The following is a 23,986-nucleotide window of genomic DNA, read 5'->3' on the forward strand; positions in this document are numbered from 1 at the left end:
AACTGCCCAACTCCCAACTCTTTGGAATTCTACCATGATTCCTGAAGACTACTCTATTTTCTCTCATCTTTTTAATTTTTTTCTTAATGAAGGTTTGTTTATTTTTGAGAGAGAACCAGAATATCATTTTTGCACATGTGATGCTGGGAATCAAACTTGTTTCCTCAGGTTATACACTGTTTTCTACTACTAAGTTATATCCTAGATCCTTGCTCTCAACTTTCCTTACTTCTTCCTCTTTTTAAAAACCTGAGTACTGTTCAATATGGGAACTGAGATGGAGTCTCCTCATGCATAATCACTGTCCTATTTCCCCACCCTTTTTGCTTTTCTTTTTGATGTATTCACCTAACATTGATTGAATGGCTACTTTGTAGTAGACTTTTTTTTTTTAATTGAAAGCCTGCAAAACATTGCAGTATTATATTGCACCAAAGCAAAAGACTCTGGGAAAGAAGAAGGGAGGGGCTGGAGAGGATGTTGAGTCTTGGTACATGATGGTGGAAAGAGACATACATTGGGGGTGAGAGGCTCCTATCCTGGGGAAATAAGAAATTATACTGATGTGTCAACATCAGTACTATAAACCATTAAGGAAAACACTGTAGTTGAACCCAGCCCAGAGAGCGTGGCACTTAGCTTGGGAGCAGCTGTTTTAAATTTCAACTGAAATGGAGCTTGCAGTTTTGAAGTATCTAGCAGTTGTTGAGACAAATTTCTAGAGATAAACAAATCACAGAGATGGAATCCCTAGAGCATGAGAGTTTCTCTTAAGAGTAGCTTTTGATCTCAGAACCACATTTCAAGGTGACACATCCAGGGGTGATCCTGTATTAGAAAATGTCAGTCAAGGACCCACTGTTTGAGAGAGAGAGAGGGGGCTCTCTGAGTTTTCCAGAACATAGCTCAGTTTATGTCAAGACAGCACTGACTCATGAAAAGAAGGAGCTGCAAAAACTCTACACAGTGTTGTGTTTCTGGCAGCCAGAAAAAAAAAAAAAACCAAGAAAAATGTGCAGAATCTCCATACCATCCAAATGTAAGCAGTTCCTCAAGACCTTTAGGTATTATTATTAGTTAAAAGCCCATCTGATCAACTTGGATCAACAACAGTAGAGAATGTTCCATCCTCCAAAGGGAGGCTGGACAACATACTCTATGCTACATCTGAGGAAGATGGGTCCTGATATTGGGGCAGCTTGGCATGTTCCTGCTCATGACCACAGAATGTGAGCTCAGATCTACAGGGATGCAGAGGTCACATAGGCTCCTAAGCTGAATATGGGCCCCAGATCACATCAGATGAGTGGGGTTTACAGTCAACAATATTTATACACCTTTCCCATATTTGGGAGCCACTCTCTTCCCTGATCCAGCTTTCTGGTCCTTTTTCCAGCCATGACATCATCTCCCCAGACAATAACTTGGATCTACCTGCACATGAGATTTCAGGCTCAGGGAAAAAAAGAAAAAAAAAAAAAAAACTAATATAGCCACAGGCCCTTTGGAATATAACTAAAATATGCCTACTAGCTATCTACAAAATGAAGGCCCCCCTCCCAACTCTCAATTTGTTTGGCATTCTATGTTAGCTCTCTTTTCAGCCGCCACGTTCCAGATGCTAGCATGATGCCAACCAGACATCCCTGGACAGACAACCCCCCCAGTATGTCCTGGAGCTCTGATTCCCCATAACCCTAGAACCCACTAGGGAAAGAGAGAGGCAGGCTGGGAGTTTGGATTGACCTATCAAGGCCCATGTTCAGCGGGGAAGCATTTACAGAAGCCAGACAGACCTTCTGCATCCCACAATGACCTTGGGTCCATGCTCCCACAGGGTTAAAGAAAGCTATCAAGGAGAGGATGATGGGATATGGAGTTCTGGTGGTGGAATTGTGTGGAGTTGTACCCTTCTTTTCCTATGGTTTTGTCAGTGTTTCCTTTTTATAAATAAAAAAATAAATAAAAGCCCATCTGAGAAGGCACAATAATGAGAGCACATTTTTGTGTGTGTGTGTCCAGTGTCACAAAGACTTCTTCCAATCATCAGACTTATGTGACTATGACAAGATTCATGTAAGAGTAAGAGTGAGGTCTTTCTCTTGTAGTAACACAGAATGTCTATCACAAATAAAACCAATTCAGGCTCATGAGAGAATCCACATAGGAGAAAAGCCCTATGTATGCTCATTGTGCTGGAAATGTTACTGTCAGTCACCTACTCACCATCACTACCACCTGAAGATTCACCAGAAAGATAATGTCCAAAATTGTTCCCTTCAGGACCTGGGCGATGGTAGATAGGATAGAGCCTTCAACTCTTATAACTGAGATCCTGGGTTTTATCCTCAGCAGTACATGAGGGCACCAAGGACAGACAGGTAGAGCTCCATGAATGATTGTGCAGTGCTATGGTGCCTCTCACTCTTTGGCAAAAATTTATAGTAGGGAGTCGGGTGGTAGCGCAGTGGGTTAAGCGCACATGGAGCAAAGCACAAGAACCGCCGTAAGGATCCTGATTCGAACCCCTGGCTCCCCACCTGCTGGGTGATCTTTTCACAGGTGGTGAAGCAGATCTACAGGTGTCTGTCTTGCTCCTCATCTCTGTCTTCCCCTCTTCACTCCATTTCTCTCTGTCCTATCCAACGACATCAATAACAACAACAACAACAATAATAACTACAACAATAATAAAACAAGGGCAACAAAAGGGAATAAATAAATAAATATATAAAAAATTTATAGTAGAAAAATTTGAACTGAGATTTCTCAGTAGTAGAGTGCATGTAATTTCTTTGTACTTTAAAACAAATGTCACCTCCATACCAGAAACTTCCTCGGCTATGGCCCCAGGGTAGTAGTGCACACAAATAGGTATCTATGTCCATAATATATAATATGTGTTTAGAAATACTTTTTTTTCACTGCTCCTGGAGGCTATTTGTTCCCTTTGGTTGACCTTGTTGTTTATCATTATTATTATTGTTGTTGCTATTGCTGTAATTGTTGTTGGATAGGACAGAGAAAAATTGAGAGAGGATGGGAAGACAGAGAGGGGGAGAGAAAGATAGACACCTGCAGACTTGCTTCACCGCCAGTAAAGAGACCCCCCCTGCAGGTGGGGAGCTGGGGGCTTAAGCCAGGATCCTTGCACCAGTCTTTGTACTTTAAACCATGTGTGCTTAACCTACTGCACTACCACTTAGCCCCCTAGAAATACTTTTATGTTTTGGTCATGTCTCCTATTTTATTTTTTAAAAGTATATTCTTAATTACTATTATTATTATTTTTAAGTAAAAAGAGCACTGCTCAACCCTGGCTTATGGTGGTGCTGGGGATTGAACCTGTGATCTTAAATCCTCAGGCGTGAAATAACCAATATGCTGTCCTCCAGCCCCCATTCTTAATTCTTTTTAAAATATATTTTAGGGGAGCAGGTGGTGGTACACTGGGTTAAGCACACATAATGCCAAGCACAGGGACCTGCTCAAGGATCCAGGTTCAAGCCCAAGGCTCCCCACCTGTAGGGGGGCCGCTTCAGAAGTAGTGAAGCAGGGCTGCAGGTGTTTATCTTTCTCCCTCTTTGTCTTCCCCTCCTCTCTCAATTTCTCTCTGTCCTATCCAATAAAAGAAAAAAGAAAGGAAGAAAGAAAGAAAGAAAAAATGGCTACCAGGAGTAGTGGATTCGTAGTGTAGACACTGAGCCTCCAACAATAACATGGGAGGCAAAAACAAACAAAAATACATATTTTATTTATTTGTTGGATAGAGATGGACAGAGAGAAATTGATAGGGAAGGAGGAGATAGAGAAGGGAGAAAGAGACACTTGGAACATTGCTTCACCACTTATGAAGTCTTCATTGTTTTTTAAAATATTTTATTAATGCAGGGGTCAATAACATACTGGTTATGCAGACTCTCATGCCTGAGGCTCCGAAGTCCAATCCCCTGCACTACCATAAGTCAGAGCTGAGCAGTGCTCTGGTAAGAAAAAATAAATATATAATCCCATGCATAGACATTGAGAAATAAGAACAGAAAAGGAAACACAAAGCAGAATTTGAACTGTGTTTGGTGCCTTGCACCAAAATAAGGGACAAAGGAGGCGAGGGAGGAGTAGGTACTTTCAGGGCTTAGTACATGATGGTGGAGGAAGACCTAGGCTAGGTGGGGGTTTAGAGTGTTTTGCAAAAACTGAGAAATTTTACACATGTACCAACAACTGTATTTACTGTTGACTATAAACCATTAATCCCCCAACTAAAAATACAAAAAAAAATTGAGTATTTTAAAATTCAAAAAACAAGTTATGGTTAAAAAATAATGTATATATATGTGTGTATATATATATAATTTATTAATGTGAGAAAAGAGGGTATAGAGAGCCAGAGCATTGGTCTGGCACTTGCAATACCTGGGACTGAACTCCGGACCTCGTGCTTGAGAGCCAAAACTTTATTCACTGTTCTCCTCCCAAGCCAGTCTTCTATTTATATTCTATTTATCTTCTATTTATTTTAAATGAATGTAAAGTTCAAGGAGTACAAGGGATTCTTCTGTTTTCTTCACTAGAGTATATCCGGTGCCTAGAACTCAGATGACCAATAGAGAGCTACTGGGGGGTGGGGAGGGGATGGTGGCAATATGCAGATGAGGAAACAAGTTCAGGGAGTAAAGTTGACAATTCCAAATTTCACAGCTACTACCGGCCTATCAACTGACCAATCTAATCCAGGGGTGGGGAAATGTTGGATCCACGAACCATCTATGGCTTGATAATTGTGTATGGGCCTGGAATGATGTTATACATGTCCACATGGCATTAGAGAGAAAAAACGATTCCCTGCCCCTTATCTAACCTAATCTGATCTAGTCCAATACAAACTAATCTAGCTGCAAAACTATTATCTTCCTATGCTATCTATATATTATCTAAAATCTATGTACCTAACTATATCTACCTATGCACCTTACCTGTCTCACCAGTCCGCATTAAAATCTTTTTTCTTTGCGATTCTACAGCACTCCGAGCTTTATTAGATCTCTTATGTATTTACTTTTGTGAATGGTGTGAACCATGGAACTGGTTTTATCTTTCTCCAAGAAGCTAGCCACTGTCCCACTTTAATTAATTAATTAATTAATTCATTTATTCATTCATTCTTTCTTTCTTTCTTTCTTTCTAGACAGAGTGACAGGGAAAGAGAGAGAAAAAAAACACAGTACAACAGCTTCCTTCAACACGGTGGGGGCCTGGCTCGAATCGGGATCAAGAGGCCTACCGCTGCACGCGGCCGCGCCCACCTACTCAGCCCCTCAGGTAATGTCGGCCACCTTTGAAGGGGCGGGGCAGAACATCTGCCGGCTGGATTCCCGACGCATCCCTATTGGTCCAGAAAATGAGTGATGTAAGAAGATTCCCCGCCCCTGAGGTTCCCTTCGCCCCCCCCATCAGGCGAGCGTGCTGCGGGGTGCGACGCCTGCCTGCGGGATTCCCAACGCCGTCCCCATTGGCTCAGAACCTGAGTGACGCAAGCGCGCCCTTCCCTCGTCCGCTAGTCGCCCGGGGGCGCTGACGTGTCGTGAGGCGGGCGGTTCCGGCCCCTCCCCGCGCGGGCAGCCACTCGCCGCAGCGTCCGAGGGGCGGAGTGGCGGGAACCGGCGCTGTCCCGGCTACTCTCCGGCCCGCCCCACCGCCCGACCCCCGGATGAGGGTATATATTTGGGGCGGGCACCAGACGCCTCTTAGAAACCGCACCGAGGGAGCCGCCGTGGCTGAGGGAGGTGAGCAGCCCGCGGCCGCTGTCGCCGCCGCCGCCGCAGCCCCCCTCGCTCCCTCACTCCGCTCCGGACGGCGGACGGGCCGCGCGCACACGCCGCGGGCTCCTGGGCGTCGGGGGCCACCGGCGGGGCTTTGTCAGAGCCGGGGGCCGCCTGAAAGGTGGCATCGGGGAGCCTCTCTTTCAGGGGCTGGGGCCTGTCTCACCTGAGTGAGTGGGGGACCAGGGACCGGTCCCAGCAGAGTGGGGGCGTGGAGGGCTGCTTTACCTAAGCAGGGACAGGAGGCACCCGCCTTACCTGGATGGGGGTTAGGGACATGGCTCACCTGGATGGAGTCTAGGGACTTCCTCACCTGAGAGAGAGAAGGGGAGCGAGTGTGAGCGGGTGGGTTGGCTTAGGGGTAGGGAGCTCCAGGTGCTCAGTTTGGAGCCAGGTGAGCAGAGTTGCTCATGCAGTGAGGATGGTGGCCAGTACTTCGTGGGAGTGAGCTGGGGTCTGGAGTCCCTGAGAACAAGAGTGCTGAGAATACGCTCCAGAAGGCGAGGACATTCTCATGGGGCGTGGGTGGGGGAGTGATAGCCCCACAGAAGCTACTTGCCCCTGGAGGGTAGCATTCCTGCTTTTCCCCGGGACTCCTGGTCAAGCATTAGGGTGGACTGGAGGGCTGTGCTGAGCATGTGTCTCCAGTCAGGCCTGCCCTGTGCTCTGCTTGTTGCACGCGTTTTTGTTTTTGTTTTTTTTTTTTTTTAAATATTATTGTATAGAGACAGAAATTGAGGGGAGAGGGGAAGATAGAGAGGGAAAGAGACAGAGACACCTGCTTCATCACTTACGAAGGTTTCCCCTGCAGGTGGGGACCAGGGGCTTGAGTGCTTAACCAGGTTGATTGCACGTGCCTTATGAGATGGAAATCAGGTGGCAGCGATAACAGGGATATGTCATTCTGTGGCGCTTTGAATTGATGGACTTCAGGTGGGGATCAAAGGGTTCGCTAAGACTACTGAAGATAGTTTTTATTCCTTCCTTAGTGGTGAGTTGGCTCACTTAACCAGGACAAAGACTGACCTGGTAGACTGCTGCCAAACATTTAGAAGGCCCAACACTTGTGTCTCAGCCCTAAAAATTTCCAGAAGCTTTATATGGTTTACTGATTAATTTGGGAGCAGAAAGACAGGAGGGGAGACCAGGATTGAAGGAGGAAGTACTGGATTTCTTTAATATACTGAAATTCTAGTAAAGGGATATTTGATAACAGGAGTTCTTTTTTTCCCCAATTTTGACATAATTTTTTTTTTTTTAATTTAGGGAGATTAATGGTTTACAGTAACTATGTTGATACATGGGTAAAATTTCTCAATTTTCTGCAAAACGCTCATCCCAGCCTAGGTCCTCCTCCACCATCATGCACTGAAAGTGGCCTCCTCCCACCCCCAGTCTTTTGCTTTGGTGCAACACACCAAAACCAGTCCAAGTTCTACTTTGTTTTTCCCTTTTCTGTTCCTATTTCTCAACTTCTGTTCATGAGTGAGATCATCCCATAATCACTTTTCTCTTTCTAGCTTATCTTACCTAACAGGATTCCTTCAAGCTCTAAGATGAAGTGAAGACTTGGCATCGTTTTTCAAGGAATTGTTAGACTAGGAGCATATTTCAAGTTCAGCTGTCATTTTGAGAGCAGGTCTTCAGCTTTTCCAGACACTGGTTTTGAAAGTCTCACTGCTATGTACACATGTGCATTTATGCACCTCTTGTCAGAATTAAAGCATAAAATGTTAATGATCTGTGTGCCATAGAGGTGGTTATAGGTCCCTCAAGAGGATCATTGATAAATTAGACACTCAAGTATGGTTGTTCTGAACATGTATAATATATGCATTTGTATTTATTTATTTTTACCAGAGCACTGCTCAGCTCTTGCTTATCGTGGTGTGGGGGATTGAATCTGGGACTTTGGAGCCTCAGATGTGAGAATCTCTTTGCATTATGCTATCTACCCCTGTGAACATGTATAATATATGTAAGCAAACATTGCTGCCGTGTCAAACTTGTCATCTAGTCCAGGTAGCAAAGCTTGCCCTTTGTATCTTGTCATCATAGCTCTATTTTCTAAAGCAGCTGATGACTTTTTAGGAAAACCTTGAATAAGATTTTAAAATGTCACTATCCATATGTTTGCAGGTGCATTAAGCCATAAAATACCCTCTTCACTTGGGACTACCCTCTGAGGGTGTGTGAGAAAGGCTGGTTGTTCTATTTGTGAAGAATTTTCACAGAATCAAATGATTTCATAGGACCTTCTCTAGAAGGAGGGCTTCTGCTTCTTCTGTTACTTGGGTTCTTGCTGGTCTTCCCACTATGGCATATTCCCTTAAATCTGGGCAAAGGCAAGAGCATAAATGAGACTGTAGGGAAAATCTCATTCCTTGGAAAAGAGTTGAATATAAACTCATTTCTTCTCAGCTGTTATTCATTTAGTGACATAAAAAAAAAACTAAAAATAGTGACAGTATATCTCTTGAAACCTATATAAGTGAGAAATGCTTAGTATCCCAATAAATGTCGAGGGCTTAGTGTCCTGCTTTTGTGCTTGTCTGTACTCTCCAGGCAATCTCATTTGATATAGGACTTCACATCCTGGATTGTAACACCTTAAGTGTTTTACAGTGAGTTCCAGCATAACCTTTCACTGGGCTGTTTGCTGTCTAATTGGCATTTCTATTTGAATGTCTTCTAGGTTCCTCAAGCATAACGTGACCTAGAGTGAAATAATTGTTTCCGTCCCCCTGTCCACATGCCTCGAGAGCTGCTCCTCTCCTTGTGTCACCCCCTTACTCACTGGCACCATCACTGACTAGTTGTCATCTTTACTTGAATCCTATCTTCCACTTACTTTGCCTTTGACACACACATAATCCTGCACAGCATTCTTGGGAATCCACCTGCATACCAGCAGCCCCTAGTCTTCTAGACCTCCTTGGAATGGGAGTGCATACGGGGTTGTTTGTTCAGGGGTCTCTCATCACCTAAATCAGCACCTGGCTGATAGTAAGTACTCATTGCTTACTGTGTTTGTGGTTGTTAAATGGCATGGGAGGGGGCCAGGTGGTGGTACACCGGATTAAGTGCACATAGTACAAAGTGCAAGGACCTGCACAAGGATCCCAGTTTGAGCCGCCGGCTCCCCACCTGCCGGGAGGGGGTTGCTTCACGAGGTGAAACAGGTCAGCAGATATTTTTCTTTATCTCCCTTTCTACCTTCCCTGCCCCTCTCAATTTCTCTTTGTCCTATCCAATTAAAGAAAAAAAGTGGAAAAAACAGCCACCAGGAGCAGTGGATTTTTAGTGCAGGCATCGAGCCCCAGTGATAACCCTGGAGGCAAAAAAGAAAAAAAAAATTAAATGGCATGTGAATGGTCTTCCTTCTTAAATTGTCTGTTGTTAGTTTTCCATATAATAAGGGTTCAGTTGTATGTTAATGACCAGAAGCTAGGTTTGGGTGACGGTGAGCATAATGGAGTAGATGCAGATGTTGCTCGATACCTGAAACATACAGGATGCTATCAACCAGTGTTACTTTAATGAAGTAAACGAAAGGAAACACTCAGCAGTAACCTGTCTATAGAAATGGGTGAGAAGGGCGGTTGTGGGCCCATCTGCTTTCATTCAGCAAGTGCAATGGCAGAGAGAAAAGGTCAATCTTCTGCCTACACCCAGACAATGTCCTTGTTCCTTGAATACCTTTATTTACTTGAACCATTCTCATACTGTTTCCACTAACTGGATTTTCTTGTACATCTTGTTTCATTGGCAAACTTCATGTCACCTTCCAGAGCCGTGTCCAGCTGTAGCTTGGGACTGTGCCTCAGTGGTCAGACACACAGCGTTCCTATTTAGCGGGAGCTAATAACATATCTGTCTGCACCAGCCACTGTTCTGAGTGCTTTCACTATACGAATCCATTCATTCTCTTCCTCTTAGAGATGATCACTGACTTTATAGATTATTTTAAAGAGAAGGAGCGCTGGAGCACAGAACAGGCATTTACTCCATGTCACAAAGTAGTGGAGCTGGGATCTGAAGCAGTCATTCTGACTCAGAACCCATTGCTGGTCACCACCACCATCACCTTTTTTCTTTCTTCCTTTTTCTTTTTTTTTTTTTTTTTTTTTTAACGATTTTATTTATTTATGAGAAAGATAGGAAGAGAGAGAAAGAATCAGATATCACTCTGGCACATGTGCTGCCAGGGATTGAACTTGGGACCTTTTGCTTGTGAGTCCAAAGCTTTACCACTGCGCCACTTCCCGGACCACACACCATCGCCTTTTGCAATGACATTGCAGGTTGGATTATTACCTAGTAAGCAAGTCACTTACCCTTTCTGCTTTATGTGAGGTTTCGCTATACCATGGAAAGGTCATGGGCATTAGAGTTGGGGTTATTATCCCTATTTTCCCATCTGCTACATTGTGCAACCTTGGGAAAATTACTTAACCTCTTTGAGCCTCTTTTTCTCATAGGTTGTAAAAATGATTTCACTTATGCCTTTGAACTTTGTGAAGAAACTTTGGCATTTCCATTTAATGAGTGAAAGTACCTGCAGCTTAGCTCAAGAAAAAGATCCAAAGATTAGTTCTGTTGCATTCCCAAATGTGCAAAGATTTCCTGTTAGGTTAGATTATGTAAGGCAGGCCTCTTAGAATGAGTGGGACTTCAGTAGGTTGAAAAGACTGAAGAAAGAACAAGGTGTAATGGTGAGGATATTAGCTGATAGCCAACTGGAACAGCCAGTTAGTTCCTTTTCATTTCCTGTAGTGACCTTCATTTGGATAGTAATCTTTGGTAACTTGTAAAGAGTGCTTTCTCAGTATCTTTCATCAGACTCTTGAAGTTTTTCCATCCCTGAGGGATACCTAACTAAACCAAAAACAAAAATCAAGAACGTAACAATCATATGTGTGAATCTCATTTGAAATAGATTTTATAAGATTCTTGAGGTCAGTCCCTGTCACTTCTGTTTTGGAGAGTATATTATAAAGAAAACACATATACCAAGAAGGGAGTTGCAAGTCTTTGTTGTATGCTAATATCTTTCCTAAAATTGTTTTTAAGTGAATGTGGGTTAGAATTATTTCTAAGAAATGTTTGATTCCTCATGCCCAGTGCAGAATAAGAAGTAAGAATATCTTTTGAAATGAAGTAATATCTTTCCTAAAATTGTTTTTAAGTGAATGTGGGTTAGACTTATTTCTAAGAAATGTTTGATTCCTCATGCCCAGTGCAGAATAAGAAGTAAGAATATCTTTTGAAATGAAGTATGTGCTTGACCTACAGATTTCTCCACCTAGCTAACTTGAGCATATTCTTCCTTTCTCCATCTTATTTTCTGTGAGCTCATCTCTGTAAAGTGAGTCAGAATGAAAAACACCAGTAGTGTTCATATTTCTGAATAAAGTTATGACTAATGTGTTTCTACTCGCTCCTGAGAGCTAGTCTAAATTAATGGGTGAGAGTGTGGATTTAGGAGTCAGTTTGACTGATTTGAACCCCAATTCTATCACTTTGCCAGTTTAGAGCCTTGGGTGAGTTATCTCTGTGCTTCAAAGTCGTCTTCTGTCACCCCAACAACAGGACCTAAGGAGTCACTTGAGGATTAAATCAACAGGGTCTGTAACACAGTCAGTTGTACTGCCACTTGTAGGTGAAATGTTAGCACTAAGTGTGACTGTCTTTGCAGGGTATCCTTGATTTAGGTGCCCTTAACCAAGCTTTTCATGAGTTAGCTCTCCCCTGCACTATTGTTCATCATTCTGCTTGAGCCTGTAGTTTTCTTCCAGCGGGACCTTCCACACAAGTGCACCTTGTGCTTCCTAATCTTATCTGTATCATCTGCTTTGATGCTCACCTCTATCATGCTTCCCTATGAGCTCTTTCTACACAGGATTATGTGTGTTGGCATTTACTTCTCTTTGGCCAGTAAATGAAATGTTTCCTCACTCTCATTTTTTTTAGAGTTCTGCAATTTGCTTTCTTTTTTTCTTTTCTTTTTTTGCTTTTATGACTTGCTCCTACTCTTTGATTGCATTTTTTAGAGTTCTGCAGTTTGCTTTCTTTTTCTTTTTACTTTTGGCTTTTATGACTTGCTCCTACTCTTTTGATTTTGTTCTGTATGTATTCTTTCTTCTGGTATTCCTTTAGGGTTCAATTCTTAGGAGAATAGACATGCTTTTATGTATTTATTTATTTATTTTGGGGTGGAGTCAAACTGAGAGGGAAGGGGGAGGGAGGAGGGGAAACACGTGAAGCACAGCTTCACCACTTGGGAAACTTCCTCCTTGCAGATGGGGACTGGGGGCTTGAACCTGGATCCTTGTGCATGATAGTGTACACACAACCAATTGTGCCTTTACCTGGCCCCAGGGCATGCTTTTATTACTTGCCTGTAGAAAATGCTGTGAAATAAATTGCACTTCCTATGACTATAGGTGGTTCTACCTCCTTAAATTTTGTTGTGCTCTGAATACAGTAGTTATTTTCATCTTTAAGGAGAAAAGGAATGTGACTGTGTGGCGCAATGGATAGTACATTTGGACATCTAATGCCAAGGAAAGAAGATCAGCTGAAATATCAAGCTGTAATATTTTAGTGGTCAGAAGAATAGTCTGGAATGACAGTATAGTAAGGAGTTAGTCCTGGAGTCTGACCACTCATACATGCCCCAGCCTCTGTGCTTTGCTCTCCTGAGCTGTAAAGCAATGATATGTATATGTATATGTATATGTATATGTATATGTATATGTATATATATGCATACATATAGTGCCCATGTCACAGAATTGTTATAAAATGAGATCACATAGGTACAGTAGTACCAAGTACAATGCCTGGTATATAGTGCAAATGATCATTCTTTTATTTGTTTATTTATAAAATGGAAATATTGACAAGACCATAGGATAAGAAGGGTCCAATCCCCACCCCCAGAACTCTGTATTCCACCCTCTCCCTTGAAAGGTTTCCTATTCTTTATCCCTCTGTGTGTATGTACCCAGGATCATTATGGGGTGTAGAAGGTGGAAGGCCCGGCTTCTGTAGTTGCTTCCCCACTGAACATGGGTGTTGGTAGGTCGATTCATACTCCCAGCCTGTCTCTCTTTTCCCAGTGGGGCAGAGCTCTGGGAAGGCAGGGCTTCCCAGAACATGGGTGTTGGTAGGTTGATTCATACTCCCAGATGTCTCTCTTTTCCCAGTGGGGCAGAGCTCTGGGAAGGCAGGGCTTCAGGACATATGTTGGGATTGTCTGCCCAGGAAAGTCAGGTTGGCATCATGGTATCTTGAACCTGGTGGCTGAAAAAGAGCAAATGATCATTCTGTCACACACAGTGTGAGGGAAAGGCAGACATTGACCTGAACCTCAAGGGTTTTTTATGTATTTTTATTTTTAGTAGGAAAACCTTGAGTCTATAGAGTTTAGATTCTGACCTGTTGTTTATTTCATTTCTCTTACAGGTTTCCTGGTACAACACTTAGAGCCCTATCTTCACAAAGTGTGGCTACCTGAGCACTATGAATGTCAATGATCTCACTCTCAGATTGTCCCAAGCTGGGCAGGAGCACCTTCTGCAGTTCTGGAATGAACTGGACGAAGCCCAGCAGGGAGAACTCTATGCAGAGCTCCAGGCCATGAACTTTGGGGAGCTGAATTCTTTTTTCCAAAAGGCCATTGAAGGATTTAACCAGTCTTCTCAGCAAGAGAAGGTAGATGCACGGATGGAACCTGTCCCCCGTGAGGTGTTGGGCAGTGCCACCCGGGATCAAGACCAACTCCAGGCGTGGGAGAGTGAAGGTACACATGCTGAAGTCACTGGGAGAGACACTGATGCTGTTGAAGTCTTTGGTTTTGTAACTAAGGCTCTGACGCAGACTCCCTTAAACTAGGGGGCCCATTTGAGAGATGTGTTGTCAGGCCTCTGTGGAATCTCCTATCTCAGTCCCTGTTTCCTTCCCATTTCTGGGGCCAATTCTAGACTTTCCTCAAATTTAAGTCTTAATTTTCCTCCTGTCTCTTTCCTTCACTTTCCAGACTTCAGCTAGATTCCTTTTTCTGAATTTAAGCTCAGTTTCACTGTATACTGACCTAATTGAAGCCCATCCCTCCCTGACCTCAGTGTCTAGTCATGTTTCTTGCATCTCCCTTCTCCCTCAGAGCCCCCCATATCTTATCACACCAAGTAATCCACCTTCTCTGAGTCTTGGAGCAGCCTTTGTTTTGTCTGCTATTGGTCACCTTCTTCTTTTTGTTTAAATTTAATAATGAACAAGTCCGTTGGGATAAGAGGGATACAATTCCACACAGTTCCCACCATCAGAGTTCTCTTTAATAATGAACAACAAGTCCATTGGGATAAGAGGGATACAATTCCACACAGTTCCCACCATCAGAGTTCTCTAGCCCACTCCCTCCATTGGGAGCATTCCTATTCTTTATCCCTCTGGGAGCATGTACTCAGGATCATTATGGGGTACAGAAGGTGGAAAGTCTGGCTTCTGTTAATTGCTTCTCCACTGGACATGGGCATTAACAGGCTGACCCATACTCCCAGCCTGTTTGTGTCTTTTCCTAGTGGGGCAGGGCTCTGGAGAGGTGGGGTTCCAAGACTTTTAGGTGAGGTTGTCTGCCCAGGGAAGTCAGGTTGGCATCATGGTAGCATCTGCAACTTGGTGGCTGAAAAAGCATTAAGATATAAAGCAGAACAAATTTTTATATATAGCAGATGAGATTTGGGTTATCCATTTTGGGAAAGTTAGGAAGGGTATTTTAGGTATATTCCAAAAGGATCAAGTCTATTAATTCTTGCTTGAGCCTGACAGCTAACATGCACGTGGGCCTAAATGTATTGTGTGGGGAGATGGTGTCAGAGTTGGGAATGAGACTAGAAAGCGTGGTCAGGGAAGAGAGTAGCTCCCCAAATGGCAAAAGTACATAGTCTGATCTGGGGCCCACTGGTCACCTTCTAAGGTTGTCCTTGGAGTTGTGACAGGCAGTGGCTCCATGCTTAAGAGATGTACACTCTGTAGGTTTACACATATCCTATCTGAACAATGCTCATTTCTTCTGCATCCCAAGGCAGTGGTGTTAGATAGTCCATGCTTTCGCATTCTGACTTCTAGGGATAATTTTTGATGTCTTCTTCAGTATTATTGTCAGTTCCTCAAGGGCAGCTATGTCCTTGCTGTCTGTATTACTAGCACTTGGAACAGGATTTGTAGTTGTAAACTGGTCTGTAAACATTTGCTGAATTACTTCTACTACTTTTTCATTCAAAATGTATCTTCATATCTGTCCTATAACCAGTAGTAATTAGTAATTTTGAGAATGACCACATAGCAGAAACATAGTTTTACAAGGATAATTAAGAGATTTGGTTTTTATAATCTGCTGCTTCTCTGGAGGTAGAAGCTATTTCAGCCTACATCCTTAGCGATTGCTAAGTTTTGCTCTGGCCCCATTTTCTTATCTATAGTGAACAAGTTAAAGTCTTCTGCTTTAAAAAAACATTTCTTTATAAAAGTAATGTCAAAATGACAAATACTGTAGAGAAATTACCCTAAGCCTCATGAAATCTGCTTTATTTGTTCACACTACCACCCAGCACAAAACAAATTATGTACGTATAGTGCATGCAGTACTATAGTAGATATAATCCTCTAGATCTGTGTCCTAACCACCACCCCCCCTTTTATTTTTGTGGAGGCGGGGGAGAGCTATTTTTGAGGCATACCCTATCACCCACAGAAGAAGGTGACAACCACTGTATTCTTGTAGTCTTCTCTACAAGAATACAGTTTACAGAGTTACTGATATTCAAACTACAGCTAGGAGCACTGTTTTATGGGGGTGGGGGCAGGGAGTACCAAACTGGCAGGTCCCAGCCCTCCCCCAACTAGTTCAGTTCTACTTAGTTTTGTCTATTTGATTGTTATAGGAGGATTGATTGATTTAAAAGGGGGTAGGAATACATTGATAAGTGGCTCAGTGGCAGAGCACAGAACTCACATGTCTGAGGTCCTCGGTTCAGTCCCATGCTCTGCATATACTAAACCAATTCTCTGGTTTCTCTTTCACAAAGTAAATAATCTTTTCTTAAAATAAAAAGGTTTAGAAAAAAAAAAAACCAAAAAACCCAAAAACTTAGCTATCGTTAAGGACAGTCCTTCCCAGATCTAAAATATTGATAGTGATCAGGTAAGATAACTTACCTAGGAGGGTGCCTGCTTTTTTATGTATGCAAACCATAAACTGGATTTGAACCTCATATGGCAGTATTGTGGCACACTGAGAAAAGCTTTCGTGCTATCGTCTTTTTCTTTAATTTCTTTATTGGGGAATTAATGTTTTACATTCAGTGCTATGGTCTCTATCTCTCTCTCTAATGAAAAGTTGGCCTAGAGTAGTGAAGCCCTAATTACACACACACACACATACACACAAACACGCACGCACGCACGTGTGCACAGCGCCAGCCTGGCTTCTTCCATAGTGTTGACATTGGTGCTGAGCTGTGAGCAAGGTTTTGGTGACACAAGGCACCCTTCAAACTTAGGCTCATTCATTCTTTCCTCCTTCCTGGTTTCAAAAGTCTGTTTTCCAAACCCCAAACCATGCAGATCTCTTTCATAATGGTGTCCCAACTTCATTGGAGCCTTAGAATTAGATCTTACAGAAAACTGGTGCTTTTTCCATGTCAGAACCTTGAGTAACTTGAGTCTTTCTGACCTTTTTATTTAGATCTGTGGAAAGACTTTTTTACTTAATCTAAAATCCGGAATGGTTACAGCCAAGTAAAGTACAAGAAGGTGCAAAGTAAACTTCCTTTTGGCTTTCTTTCAGAAGAACAATATTTGAGGCATAAACATAGTGGTGGAGAAGGAATCTTTGTAATTGACATTACATCTTTTTCACTTTGCTGGAAATTGCCGTGTGTGTACAGATTCTAACTGAAATTCTTGCAGTTACCAGATGGTTTCTTTCACTCGTGTGGAATACAGGGAATTGAGATACGTGAATTTCGAGGGGAAAAAAAAGTGGGGTCTGGGGAGACAGTAAAATAGTAATGCAAAAATAATTCTCTGAGACTCCCAGGTTTAATTCCTGGCATCACCTTAAGCCAGAGCTGAGCTATTCTCTGGTTTAAAACAACCCCACCCACCCACCAAACTGTCTCTAAGAGTTTGTGAGAACTCTGGTGGTTATTGTTGGGATATTGTTGGGATATTGAGGGGATAATTACAAAACTTCATTGGTGGGTATGGTGCAGAATTATACCCCTCCAGTCTTATATTATTGAAAAGCATTGTCAAAGTACCAATAAAATTAAAAAAAAAAAGAGGAGGAAATAAACTGTCAATAATAATAATCATGAAAGGGGAGAGATTGCTATTACTGGTAGGGATGCTGCAGTTCAGAAAATAGGAAGAACCTAATGTATACAAAATAGTTTTTCCCTATCTAGGATGGGGAAAAGAAAGCATTGTGTAGTAATTCCAACATGTCTGGTGACTATTGACACAAAAGACATTTGAGCACCTATGGTGGAGAATTATTTCTATAGGATAAATACATAACTATCATGGCACACCTTGTTGAAGAGAAACCTGGTTTTAGCATAATTCTTTTTTAAAAAAATTTTTTTACTAGTGATTTAGTAATGATTAACAAGATTGTTAGAGTAAGATAACAATTCCACACAGTTCTGACCAGAGTTTCGTGTCTCATCCTCCCCATTGGAAGCTTCCCTATTCTTTATCCTTCTCTGGGAGTATGGACCAAAATTCTTTATGGGGTACAGAAGGTGGAAGGTCTGGCTTCTATAATTGCTTTTCAGCTGGACATGGACATTGACATGTTGATCCATACCCCTAGCCTATTTCTATCTTTTCCTAGTGGGGTAGGGCTCTGGAGAGGTGTGGTTCTGGGATACATTGGTGAGGTTTTAGCTTAGTTCTTAAGATAGTCACCAGTTGTAGAAAGTGATATGTGATCTAAGACCTTGGAAGAACTATGGTGATTATCTTTGAGGGGTGGGCACAGAACTTTGGTGGTGGGACTGCTGTAGAACTATACTTCTAAATCTTGTAATCTTTTAAATCATTTTTAAATACTTTCTAATGGTTTAAAAAATAAAAAGAAAAGAAAATGATATATAAAAGAGAAGCTATAAAGACTCCATAGTAAAAAGCTGACATATTGAAAAAGAAGTAAGTAGAAGCTTTGGAGAGAACATTATGTTAAGTAAAGATACATTGGGGAAATGTGTCTGCTTAATTAAAAAAACCAAAACATTATTAAAAGAAGTACATGATTATGTGGATATAAGCAGTCTTCCAATTTTATGCTCTAAAAACTAGTTAGTATTTAGCTTTTTTGACATATGAGTTATTTTAAAATTGATCTTTGCAGTTCTCTTTAACACTGTGGTGAGAAAATGGTGTATTTAGAAAAGAACAAGAACCAAAAAATGAAGTGAGGGTAGATAGCATACAGGTTTTCATGCCTGAGGCTCCAAAATCCCAGGTTCTGTTGGAGGGAGAAATAGCCCAGGGGCAAAGTGCTCACCTACCAAAATCTCAGGTTAAATCCCCCACACTACCATAAACCAGAGCTGAGCAGTGCTCTGGTAAAGAAAAACAAAGGGAAAAGAAAAAAATGTATATTCGCATTACCTCTTCTATATATTCTGAAATCTAGTGCAGTAATGTTTCTAGTCTGTCTGTTTTATTTGAAAAGTAATGGCTATTTTAGAGAGATTTTATTTGAAATGTAATGGTTATTTTAGAGTTGGAAAATTCTAAATTACAAAGAAAAAAATACAAGTGTCTGACATCACACAAACAAGAGATAAATGCTTGTTTTACTTTGTAGTGTTTTATTTTTTAAAATTTTTATTTATAAATTGGAACTATTGACAAGATCATAGGATAAGAGGGGCACAACTCCACATAATTCCCACCACCAGAACTCTGTATCCAATCCCCTCCCTTGATAGTTTCCCTATTCTTTATCCCTCTGGGAGTATGGACCCAGGATTGTTATGGGGTGCAGTAGGTGGGATGTCTGACTTCTGTAATTGTTTCCCCACTGAACATGGGTGTTGACAGGTCGATCCATATTCTCAGCCTGTCTTTCTCTTTCCCTAGTGGAGTAAGGATCTGGGGAGGTGGAGCTCCAGGACACATAACTTTGTAGTATTTTCTTATCCACACACTTTCTCTCAAATTGGAATGTGGTTTGCGTAAAATTTTGTAGCTTAAGAATTTGTTATTATGGTATGGAGGAGGTAGTATAATTGTTATGCAAAGAGGTTTTTTTTTATGCCTGAGGCCCCAGAGTCCCAAGTTCAGTCCCTCATACTATCATAAGACAGAGCTGAACAGTGCTCTGGTAGAAAAAATAAAATAAAATAAAATTAGCAACAACAACAACAAACCCCATTTAACAAGCACATCACCTTGATTAAAAACTTAGCAAAATTTGCTACTTATGCTTTTTCTTTCCCTTTCTTTGATGTCATATGTTCGTATGGTTCAATATACAACTCTAAGCTAGGACACTTTTTTGCTAATCATAATCACAATGCCATTGTTAAGATGCCCAACAAAATTCACAGTACTTCCCCAGTATCAGATAGAAATTTCCCTTGTTAGTCTGCTTTTTTTGTGCTGAATGTTGTAGGGACATAGGTAATTTATAAAATAAATTAACTGATTTACTATAAATTTTATAAATTTCGGCTGTAAAAATGGAATGAATAGCTAAAGAGTTAAAGTATTTTCTAGGTTTTTTTTTTTTTTTTTTTTAAGCTCCTGTTTACCCCTCTCCTTGTCCTGGATGCTAAGAGTTTCAATGGAAATTTTTGGTAATCTACTTCTTTTATTTTTATTTATTTTTTAGAAATTATTTATTTCCTTTTGTTGCCCTTGTTTTATTGCTGTAATTGTTGTTGTTATTGATGTCGTCATTGTTGGATAGACAGAGAGAAATGGAGAGTGGGGAAGACAGAGGGAGAGAAAGATAGACACCTGCAGACCTGCTTCACCACCTGTGAAGCAACCCCCCTGCAGGTGGGGAGCCTGAGGCTTGAACCAGGATCCTTACACTGGTCCTTGCGCTTTGTGCCACCTGCGCTTAACCCTCTGCGCTACCACCTGACTCCCACTTCTCTTATTTTTTATTTATTTATTTTTTATTTATTTATTTATTTTTAATAATTTATTTCTTTATTGGGGAATTAATGTTTTACATTCAACAGTAAATACAATAGTTTGTACATACATAACATTCCCCAGATTCCCATTTAACAGTACAACCCCCACTATGTCATCATCATCTTTCATGGACCTGTATTCTCCCCACCCACCCACCCACCCCAGAGTCTTTTACTTTGCTGTAATACTCCAATTTCATTTCAGGTTTGACTTGTGTTTTCTTTTCTAATCTTGTTTTTCAACTTCGGCCTGAGAGTGAGATCATCCCATATTCATCCTTCTGTTTCTGACTTATTTCACTCAACATGATTTTTTCAAGGTCCATCCAAGATCGTCTGAAAACGGTGAAGTCACCATTTTTTACAGCTGAGTAGTATTCCATTGTGTATATATACCACAACTTGCTCAGCCACTCATCTGTTGTTGGACACCTGGGTTGCTTCCAGGTTTTGGCTATTACAAATTGTGCTGCCAAGAACATATGTGTACACAGATCTTTTTGGATGGGTGTGTTGGGTTCCTTAGGATATATCCCCAGGAGAGGAATTGCAGGGTCATAGGGTAGGTCCATTTCTAGCCTTCTGAGAGTTCTCCAGACTGTTCTCCACAGAGGTTGGACCAATTGACATTCCCACCAGCAGTGTAGGAGGGTTCCTTTGACCCCACACCCTCTCCAGCATTTGCTGCTGTTACCTTTTCTGATGTATGACATTCTCACAGGAGTGAAGTGATATCTCATTGTTGTCTTGATTTGCATTTCTCTGACAATCAGAGACTTGGAGCAATTTTTCATGTGTTTCTCGGCCTTTTGGATCTCTTCTGTGGTGAATATTCTGTCCAAGTCCTCCCCCCATTTTTGGATGGGGTTATTTGTTGTCTTGTTGTTGAGTCTGGCAAGCTCTTTATATATGTTGGTTATTAAACTCTTATCTGATGTATGGCATGTAAAGATCTTCTCCCATTCTGTGAGGGGTCTCTTGGTTTGGGTAGTGGTTTCTTTTGCTGTGAAGAAGCTTTGTAATTTGATGTAGTCCCATAGGTTTATACTTGCCTTAGTCTTCCTTGTAATTGGATTCGTTTCATTGAAAATGTCTTTAAAATTTATGCGGAAAAAAGTTCTGCCAATATTTTCCTCTAAGTATCTGATAGTTTGTGGTCTAACATCCAAGTCCTTGATCCACTTGGAATTTACTTTTGTATTTGGTGAAATACAGTGATTCAGTTTCATTCTTCTGCATGTGTCAACCCATTGTTTCCAACACCATTTGTTGAAGAGACTCTGCTTTCCCCATGTAATAGTCTGGGCCCCTTTGTCAAAGATTAGATGTTCATAGGTACGGGGCCTCATTTCTGGGCTCTCAATTCTATTCCACTGGTCAGTGTGTCTATTCATGTTCCAGTTTTGATGACAATGGCCCTATAATACAGTTTGAGATCTGGGAGTGTGATGCCTCCGGTTCTGTTCTTTTTTCTCAAGATTGTTTTGGCAATTCTAGGTCTTTTCTGGTTCCAGATAAACATTTGTAGCATTTTTTCTATTCTCCTAAAAAATGTGCTTGGGATCTTGATGGGGATAGCATTAAATTTGTAGATGGCTCTGGGTAATATATTCATTTTGATGATGTTAATTCTTCCAACCCATGAACATGGAATATCTTTCCACTTCTTTGTGTCTTTTTCAATTTCTTTGAGTAGTGACTCATAATTTTCAGTATACAAGTCTTTCACTTCTTTGGTTAGATTTACTCCTAGATATTTTATTGTTTTTGTTGCTATAGAAAAAGGAACTGATTTCTGGATTTCAATTTCTTCTAACTTAGTGTTTGCATAGAGGAATGCCACTAACTTTTGAATGTTAATTTTATAGCCTGACACATTACTGTATTGCCTGATGATTTCCAAAAGCTTCTTGCTGGATTCCTTAGGTTTTTCCATGTATACTATCATGTCATCTGCAAATAAGGACAGATTGACTTCTTCTCTTCCAATCTGGATGCCTTTAATTCCTTGCTCCTGCCTGATTGCTATGGCAAGAACTTCCAACACTATGTTGAATAGTAATGATGATAGTGGGCAGCCCTGTCTAGTACCTGATCTGAGAGGAAATGCTTCCAGTTTTTCACCATTGAGTATGATGTTGGCTGTAGGTTTGCTATATATAGACTCCACTATCTTCAGGAATTTTCCATCTATTCCCATTTTTTGTAGTGTTTTGATCATAAAGGGATGTTGTATTTTGTCAAAGGCTTTCTCTGCATCTATTGATACGACCCATGTTTTTTGGTCTTGCTTTTGTTGATGTGGTGGATCACATTGATTGATTTACATATATTAAACCAACCTTGCATGCCTGGGATAAACCCCACTTGGTCATGATGAACAATCTTTTTGATATACTGCTGTATCTGGTTTGCTAGAATTTTGTTCAATATTTTCGCATCTATGTTCATCAGAGATATTTGTCTGTAGTTTTCTTTTTTGGTTGTGTCCCTGTCTGCTTTTGGTATCAGGGTGATGTTGGCTTCATAGAAGCTGGCAGGGAGTATTCCAGTGTCTTCAATCTTCTGGAAGACTTTTAAATGTAGAGGTATTAGTTCTTCTTTGAAAGTTTTGTAGAATTCATTTGTAAAACCATCTGGTCCAGGACTTTTATTTTTGGGAAGATTTTTGATAACTGTTTCAATTTCATTAGCTGTGATGGGCCTGTTCATGTTATCCACTTCCTCTTTACTTAGTTTTGGAAGTTGGTAGGTATCTAGAAAATCATTCATTTCTTCCAGGTTCTCTAGCTTGGTGGCATATAGTTGGTCATAGAAGCCTCGCATGATATGTTGAATTTCTGCAGTGTCTGTTGTGATTTCTCCTCTTTCATTTACTATCCGATTTATTTGGGTCTTCTCCCTTTTTTGTTTTGTGAGTCTGGCTAAAGGTTTGTCGATTTTGTTTACTCTTTCGAAGAACTAACATTTACTTTCGTTGATCTTTTGTATGGTTTTCCTGTTCTCAATGTTATTTATTTCTGCCCTAACTTTAGTGATTTCTGTCCTTCTGGTTGCTTTAGGATTCCTTTGTTGTTCTTCTAGGTCTTTAAGATGTGCAGTCAGGCTGTTTATTTGTGCCTTTTCTTGTTTCCTAATGTGTGCTTGTATAGCTATGAACTTCCCTCTTAGGAATGCTTTAGCTGTGTCCCAAATATTTTGATAGCTTGTGTCTTCATTTTCATTGAACTCTCGAAACATTTTGATTTCTTCCTTGATTTCCTCTTTGACCCAGAAGTTGGTAAGAAGTGTACTGTTGAGCTTCCACATTTTGGGACTGTTACTAATCTTTTGTTGATAAGTGTTAGTTTAATTCCACTGTGGTCTGAGAAGATGCTTGGGATGATTTCAGTGCTCTTGAATTGGCTGATGCTGTCTTTGTGGCCTAACATATGGTCTATCCTTGAAAATGATCCATGTGGATTTGAGTAAAATGTGTATTCCAGTTTCTTAGGATGAATGACTCTGAAAATGTCCAATAGTTCTAGTTTATCTCTTCATTTAGCTCCCTTATGTCTTTACTGAGTTTCTTCCTGATGATCTGTCAAGTTGAGATAGTGGGGTGTTGACGTCCCCTACTATGATTGTGTTACTGTTAATATATTGCTGTAGCTCTTTCAGTAGAAGTTTGATGTATTTAGATGGCTTCTCATTGGGTGCATAGATATTAATAATTGTTAAGTCCTCTTGATTGACTGATCCTCTGAGCATTAAGTAGTGTCCATTCCTATCTTTTTTAATCTTATCTATTTTAAAGTCTATCATGTCAGATATGAGAATAGTTGCTCCTGCCCTTTTTTGTGGACCATTGGCTTGTATGATAGTTTTCCATCCTTTCACTTTCAGTCTGTGTTTGTCTTGTTGAGTTAGGTGAGTTTCCTGTAGACAGCATATTGTTGG

General features: G+C 41.0%; 1 protein-coding gene across 3 annotated transcripts in view; it reads left to right on the forward strand.

Moving 5' to 3' along the window:
• The first annotated feature begins 5,603 nt into the window (after positions 1-5,603).
• UAP1 (UDP-N-acetylglucosamine pyrophosphorylase 1) overlaps positions 5,604-23,986 on the forward strand; it is a 30,047-nt gene continuing 11,664 nt past the window's right edge. Inside the window, exons 1-2 of one of the 3 annotated variants that reach the window (XM_060184380.1) lie at positions 5,604-5,786; positions 13,293-13,629. In XM_060184380.1, the coding sequence (XP_060040363.1) occupies positions 13,350-13,629 (280 nt within the window). In that variant the 5' untranslated portion in view covers positions 5,604-5,786; positions 13,293-13,349. The other 2 variants (XM_060184381.1, XM_060184382.1) reach the window with 2 other exon arrangements.

The sequence above is a fragment of the Erinaceus europaeus genome, unplaced genomic scaffold (assembly GCF_950295315.1).
Source record: "Erinaceus europaeus unplaced genomic scaffold, mEriEur2.1 scaffold_533, whole genome shotgun sequence".
In the NCBI taxonomy this organism is placed as follows: domain Eukaryota; kingdom Metazoa; phylum Chordata; class Mammalia; order Eulipotyphla; family Erinaceidae; genus Erinaceus; species Erinaceus europaeus.